The 7,500-nt window shown below is 43.3% G+C and overlaps 1 protein-coding gene across 1 annotated transcript in view; it reads right to left on the reverse strand.

Annotated features, from left to right (window-relative positions):
* LOC143133030 (homeobox protein aristaless-like 4) overlaps nt 1-7,500 on the reverse strand; it is a 45,936-nt gene that overhangs the window by 11,494 nt on the left and 26,942 nt on the right. The window contains exon 2 of the mRNA XM_076292835.1: nt 6,471-6,790. Coding sequence (XP_076148950.1) covers nt 6,471-6,790 — 320 coding nt within the window. The remainder of the gene's footprint in view (nt 1-6,470; nt 6,791-7,500) is intronic.

A 7,500-nucleotide genomic window follows, 5' to 3' on the forward strand; every position in this document is an offset into this window, starting at 1 on the left:
ACACACGCACACACACACACACACACCCACACACACACACTGTCAAAGGGACACATTCCTCTGTTAACCCCTTCTCTAATGAAACACAAACACTGCAAATCCAGAACTGCTTACGGTGAACTGCATATGTGTGTGTGTGAGATGAAGAGACAGGTGGTGGGGGGGGGGGGTGGGGGGTGGTAGAGAAAGTGAATTTGTGTGTGTGTGTATCAAAAAGAATGAGAGTAGGGGTGTTCGTCTCTCTGTATGTGTCCATACAGTACCTGGGATGGCTTTGTGCACCTATATGTGTATTTGTGTGTGTGCATCTGTGTGTGTGCGTTTGTGTGTGCATGCATGTGTGCATGCGTGTGTGTATGCGTGCGTGTGTGTGTGTGTGTGTGCGTGTGCGCGCGCATGCGCGTGTGTGTGTGTGTGTGTGTGTGTGTGTGTGTGCGTGTGTGTGTGTGTGTAGGGTCCCCCTGTCTGTCAGGCTTGTGTGGAATGCTGCAGTAGTCCTGCCTAGATTATTGAGCTCCAGAGTGGGAGTGGGGTCAGGGGGGAGGCCTGGTCCAACTATCCCAGCCTCGGTGAGCCCAGCCTGGGTTCACAAGTTCAGGGACCAGTCGGCTCTGCCTGGAGGAGGAGTCCACTGCCCTTATTATACCCTTATAATTTCCCATCAGGACCCTTAGTTACACAGAAGGCTTTGATGACACCAACAACAAAACTTCTCAGAAGTGTCCTTGAGCAATAGATTATAAACATGTAAACAACTGTAAACAATTGTGAACAACTTTAATGCTGTCTCATCCACTGCACTGCACGGCTCTCTCTGCCAGTAGAAGGGAGTCGGTCCAACACCTGCTCACTCTCTGAGAGATCCAGAACTCATTTGGAGCCCTGTGGGCTCATTCACACTGGACCAGGGGTCGGCAACCTTTTTTGCCTGGAGAGCCACTTCTACCAAATGTATTATTTTTTTTAATCTCAGAAGAGCCACATAAAGACGGTTACAAGAAAAAGTTTGGATATTTAACATACAGTTACTTTCATTCAACAGAGAGATTTTTAAATAGCCTACATTTTCTACTAGTTTTAATGTGCAAGTAGCTTGTAATGTAAAGTGGAATGACAGAAGTATAGGCCTTAGGCTTCCCATGTAGGCTAAACACCACCCCCTATTTTTCCAGTGTCCTTTGGTATGCAAAGTAACATCATAGTTAACAACACAACACTCAATTTTCGTTGACATGTCATTGGCGAAGTTGAACATTAGGCCTACCAGAGATTAGATTTGGTGATGGCCTTGGAGTCTGGCTGGCTCATATTCATTGAGGTGAAGTTTCATGCAAGAATTGAGGCTGTCACCATTTAACGGCAACTCCACGCAAAACTGTCATATCCATAACGCCAATACCATGGCATTGTGTTGGGGTTATGGATGTGACAGTTTTGCGCGGAATTGCCCTTAACCCTTTAGCCGCCAGGGTTTAAAAAGAATAAATTGGATTTGTACATAAAAATTTCAAAAGGCCATGGCTTGCAAGTGGTCAGAGATAAAGTCCTACTGTAAATGTGAAAATCATTTAGTATGAACAGAAGTTTATGAAGGGGGTAAATTTACTCATCTAATTTGCATATTATGACGTCACTGGATGGTAACCACCGTGAATTATGCACATTTCAGTAAATACTAGATGTTGAACATATTCGAGCAGTTTTTCTTTCTTTTTTTGTCATTTCACCGACATAACAAATGAACAGGAATACAGTCACATGTAAACCAACAATAGTAAACTATTACTATAATCACAAACCCTATGCTACTATACAATAAAGTAGCCTGGTCAAATCAGTTCCATATCGCGGGTGACTTTGTAGTTCTTCAGAGCCCTATTTTTACAACCCCTGCTGTCTATACCACGTCCATTACGGACACTGTCATCACTATTGCCACTGGTACCTCCAGCTATGTTGGGCAGAGGGTCGAAATCGGTCGAAATAAGCATGATATGTCGCAAAGACGTACCTCCATTCACAGACGCACCGTGACTATCAGTCAATAGACGATCGATCATATTCTCCAAAAGGCAGATATTCTCCTTCAGAATCAGAATAGGTGAATAACAGATCCAAGACTTCGTCACACGTGAATTTTTTTTTCAACATTTGGTGTATTTCTGCTTCAATTTGTGCAAAACTATGGCCCGCATCGCTTCCGCGTTATGGAGGAAATGCACGTCTTCTTCGTGTGTTTCTCGCGTGTTTTCGCATGCTTCCTGAAAACTTGGAAAAAAAAGGTTGAGCTTGAATCGAAGCTCTGGGTGTCTGCCAACTAGTGGTCAAGAGTACAAATGAGATTTTACACTGTACTCGCGTCTATCCTCTGTTTTATTCAGTAATTCAATATTGCGACATGGGCGGTTAGAGGGTTAAACGTGAGCGCAGGTTTGTCTTTATATTTTTCCAGGGGTGTAGTGGGCGTTGGACGCGGGGGAACGCCGTCCCCCCACTTCTTGGAGCATTGTTTTGAGCATTTTAATATGCATTTATTAATATAACAAGTGTTATTACCAGTGGTAACAACGCATCACGCAAACGTCTCCAATTAGGCCTCTTTGTCCTAAAATTCGTTACAAGAATGACCGTCATGCTGTAGGACTAGCACTCCACCATGCGTAAAGACATTAAAAACTACACAGCTCGTCGTTCCACCCGAAAGTAGCTAGAAAGTGGATAGAAAATCATAGATTATGCAACTGCCTGTATCCGAATCTAGCAAGCATCTTCATGGCCCTTCGTTTGTGTTTTGCAGAAAGCAGGTAGGCTAATCCAGTGGTCAAAATGACACGATAAGCATGTGTGAGTAATACGAGTGATTTTTATCGAGGGAGCTCCAATATAAGTGATAAGGCTATTTAACCATAAGTAATGACCCTACGGTGAACCTGAACAACTTTAGGAAAAACTTACGATTGGTGCAGCTACTTTCATCCAAACAAAAACTTTTCAAATGACTGCTTGCCTGCCCAGTGTTCTTTCTGTTATTTTTTTGTTTTGTTTTATGTGCACCTCTGCATTTTAATCATTTGCAATGACATTTGCAATGATATGACGCCCCCTCAAACTGAGTTCCAGTGCCCACACAGCGTGTTGAATATGCGTGTAAATCCTGCTTGTGCTATTGTTATTGCCATCGTTTACGTGTGGTAGCCTAATGAATGAAGCCATGCCACGGCATGTTATGCGTCAAGGAGATTAGACTAGGCTACGATAGATTAGGCTACTACATTATGATTTGTCTGTTTATTGTATGATACAACAAAATGAAAAGCTACAGACCATATTCATAGACTTGAGTTGGCCTTACGCACTGATGTATGTGGAAGTGCGAGTGTGACAGTTTTTGCAATGACGTCATTAAAATAGCATCCCCCCACTTTAAAAATCCCCACTACACCACTGTATTTTTCATATGTGAGAAAGATTTCTCACATGCAAGTGGAACCGAACAGGGTTAACACAGCAAAACTAACTCGTTGCAGTGTGCGATATACAGTGTTGGGAGGGTTACTTTCAAAACGTATTCCGTTACAGAATACAGAATACATGCCCAAAAATGTAATCTGTAACGTATTCCGTTACGTTACTCAATCTGAGTAACGTATTCTGAATACTTAGATTACTTCCGCATTGAATTGCATTTTATAAGTGTAGGAATGCAGCCATCAAATCATGCTTAGGCCTACTACTAAACAGGCCTATTCTGGTGTGTTCTTCTGTTCCAAATGGCTGAAGTGTTAGGCCCACATAGGAGAATGTAAAGTCAACTAACTACCTGAGTAATCTAAGCTACCTGATACAACTTTAAAATAGCAAAGTGACCATTAAAACTACAGCAGGCGACTAGGCTAATTAAAATAAACAAATAAATAGGCTACTTTAAGGGCGTAGCCAGAAATTATCGATCCAATGTGTGTCTCAATTGTCCCCCGCTGACCACCTCACACATTTCTCTAGATTTTTCAACGACCTTACATGACACAATGCAATAAAATATGCCAAAATATACACAGAATAATGTTTGTAATGATACCAGTTACGTTTAACAGCAACATAAGTGTAATGAGCTATTCATTGTCGAAGGTGCATGGTGAAGTGAAATTCTTACTTTGGAAAAAAAAAAATTGCCGATATCCTTGGATGGGAGATCCTTGTGTCGTTCAAATTTTCCATGATCAAAGAGGGCACTAATACGCATGTGCATAGCAAAAATCACAACTTGGGCTTGCTGTGCAAGCAAGATATTTAAGGTGTCTCAACTGTACGCATGTCTCAACTGTACTCAGTCTACCCTAATTAAGGTGTGCCTGTGAGATTTTTTGGTGGCATCAACCCAGCTACATGTGAGGGGCGCATATGACAGGTGGAACGCAAATGACCTGTAAATGTAAACACTATGGGCTAGGCTACTGTATATCAGTGCTCTCAAAATGAACGTGATCGCGTAATGACAATCAAAAACCGCACGCTAATATGCTAGGCCTACTCGCAAGGAAAATTCTTCAGAGGCTGCACCATATAATTCATTTTAAAATGTAAATGTAGATCTAGAAAAAAGAATAATCTATAAAGCTATTTTAAGTTAGAATAAAAAACTTAGAATGCAGTGCCTATTTTAGAGATTGGTTTGATTGTAGCCTAGGTCTAAATCAATACGTGAATTAGGCTTTGCTTATTGCTTAGCAAACGTGTAACCGATTGGCTGAAGTAGCCTGAGCTATTAATACTTGGGAAAATATCCTTTGAACAGACATCAGGAACCACGATCAGTGAGGAATAGGAGTTACCTCCACTTACTTTACTCAATTTGCTGTGCAAACAGTCATTTCAGGGTCTCCGATGACACTTCCATAATGCGCGCTGGCTGCGTTTTGAGGCTAGTGCAAGACAGTGCAAGACGGCAGCTTGGATTTAAACATGTAAACAATTTCATCATAGCTTTCAGGAGCTTCTGGGAAATGGAGTTGCCTTAATTTATTTAGAGAGTGAACAAACTTATGAAACAGATAAGTATCGTCATGTAATCCATTGATTTCAACAATGTAACTGTATTCTAAATACCAACTATTTAACTTGTAACTGTATCGGAATACAGTTACTCATAATTTGTATTCTGAATACGTAACGCCGGTACATGTATTCCGTTACTCCCCAACACTGGCGATATATAACGGGCAGTTCATTTTGCGTTTTCAGAATCGGATGGAAACTTTCCCATTTCAGCCTTGTGTTTGTGCTCGCAAGCTGTGGTCGCTGACATTTCTTTTTTGACATTTTCCTTATCTAGCCTACAGCAAGCGCACACATCAACAATAACAATTAAAGTGTTCTCGTTGACTGAAATGGAGGGAAATCTGTGATTTTGTTTGATATTGACATGGCAACGAACTGCGACTGTAACAATATTGTGCAGCTACGGTTACGGAGTCAAGTGAGGTGGAAAGTTATATAGGCCAAATTACTCAGATAGACTTACTATATTACATTTTGAAAATAAATGAACTAAAATAAAATACATTTTAATTAAATACTCATAAATTATTTTCGAAAGCTGAGCCGCATCAGAGGGATCAAAGAGCCGCATGCGGCTCCGGAGCCGCGGGTTGCCGACCCCTGCACTAGACCGTATGGTCCGGACCTGAGTTCGTTTGGACCAGTGGTTCGGTGATTTTTGCTAACGTGAACGCAGTCTATCGAACCCGGGTGAGGACCAGGGTCCACTAGAAAACAGGGGTCTGAGATACGGTTCGTTAGAACTCAAGTGCAGTTTGAATGCTATCTGTTCCAAAACCAGGAAATAAACTGCTGTTTTTGCGACGTTGCCAAGCGATATTGGTAAAAAGAAGCTAGTGTTTATGACACAAATGTAAACAAAAATGTAATGTGAGCAGAGACCGGCTGGGTCAGGGCTAGGGGGGAGTAATCACACTCAGGTACGGTCCAGTTAAATGGACCCAGTGTGAATGCACCCTATGAGAGATCCAGAACTCATGTGGAACAAGCCTGTTACAGTATATCCTGTTCAGATCATTGGTTCAGCTGCACTTAAGGGCTGCTTCCTTTTAAATACAAACCCTAGAGTTTGACCACAATAGCTACCCTACATGTTTACACATAACCCAGTGATGGCTGCTTTTCCACATAGCCCAGACCTGAGAGTGTTATAACAAAATCATCAGTGTGGTGTGTTATATATGTGTTAAAACCATGTTATAAGAGTCCACATGCACCTTGGCCTCTGTTAGTAGTCTAGTTTGGTATAAAGTGAGGTATTGTGTGTTATAAATGTGTTATAACTGTGTTACAAGTGTATTATAACCGTGTTATAATGTACCCACCTGCACCCTGGCCTCTGTGAATAGTCTAGTCTGTTATGAGGTGTGGTGTGTTGTAAGTATGTTATAAGCGTCTTATAAAGCACCCACCTGCACCCTGGCCTCCGTGAGGTCGGTCCTGAGCGCGAGCTGCTCGCGGGCGTAGACGTCAGGGTAGTGCGTCTTCTGAAACACCTTCTCCAGCTCCTCCAGCTGGTAGCTGGTGAAGGTGGTGCGGTTGCGTCGCTTCTTGCCCTTGTTGCTCTCGCCCTCGCTCTTCTCCAGGCCGCCGGACATGTCCGAGGGGCAGCCTCGCTCCTGCGACCCCTTCACTCCCGTTGCCTCCTTCACACTCAGGTAGCTGCCGTCCATGCCCGCCGCGTCTGCACCTGGGGGGACCTCTGCGTCTGTCAGCGCTCCACTCTCCTTACCTGCACAGAGGAGACAGGTGGAGCAGAGACAGGTACGTCAGGAGTGGTTCAACAGGGACAGATTAGTCAGCAACAGGGACAGGTTAGTCAGGAGTGGTTCAACAGGGACAGATACGTCAGGAGTGGTTCAACAGGGACAGGCACGTCAGGAGTGGTTCAACAGGGACAGGTACAACAGGAGTGGTTCAACAGGGACAGATTAGTCAGGGTCAGGAGTGGTTCAACAGGGACAGATTAGTCAGGGTCAGGAGTGGTTCAACAGGGACAGATTAGTCAGGAGTATGTTAGGAGTGGAGGGGGCAGGTGTGGGGATGGTGGGGTATGTTAGGACTGGAGGGGGCAGGTGGGGGAAGGGGTGGGGTAAATCAGGAGTGGAGGGGAATAGGAAGTTGAGTCTCACTGCCATGGTGATGAGAAAGCCCCTCTCCCCCCTGAGAGAAGCATGGCAGTAGAACACTGATTACATTACCAGTCAACCATTTTACTTCTGGACCTTTTCTGTATCTTTATTTGGCTGAAATATTGACACATTCATGGCTTTGAAGAATGAAGGAGGACAGGATTATTAGTGTGTCAAATTAGTCTTTTTTAAAAGAGACAATTCAAGATGACCAGAGATGACCACAAGAACATCAGGAATGCGGTGCTGGATTCTCTCACTGTCATTAGACCTAAATATATTGTTTATCAGTGTCATCCACAAGCCGTCA

Source organism: Alosa pseudoharengus, unplaced genomic scaffold (genome assembly GCF_046254945.1).
Source record: "Alosa pseudoharengus isolate Yale_2024_CS ecotype anadromous, Long Island Sound unplaced genomic scaffold, YU_APseudo_1.1 YU_APseudo_1.1_scf_19, whole genome shotgun sequence".
In the NCBI taxonomy this organism is placed as follows: domain Eukaryota; kingdom Metazoa; phylum Chordata; class Actinopteri; order Clupeiformes; family Clupeidae; genus Alosa; species Alosa pseudoharengus.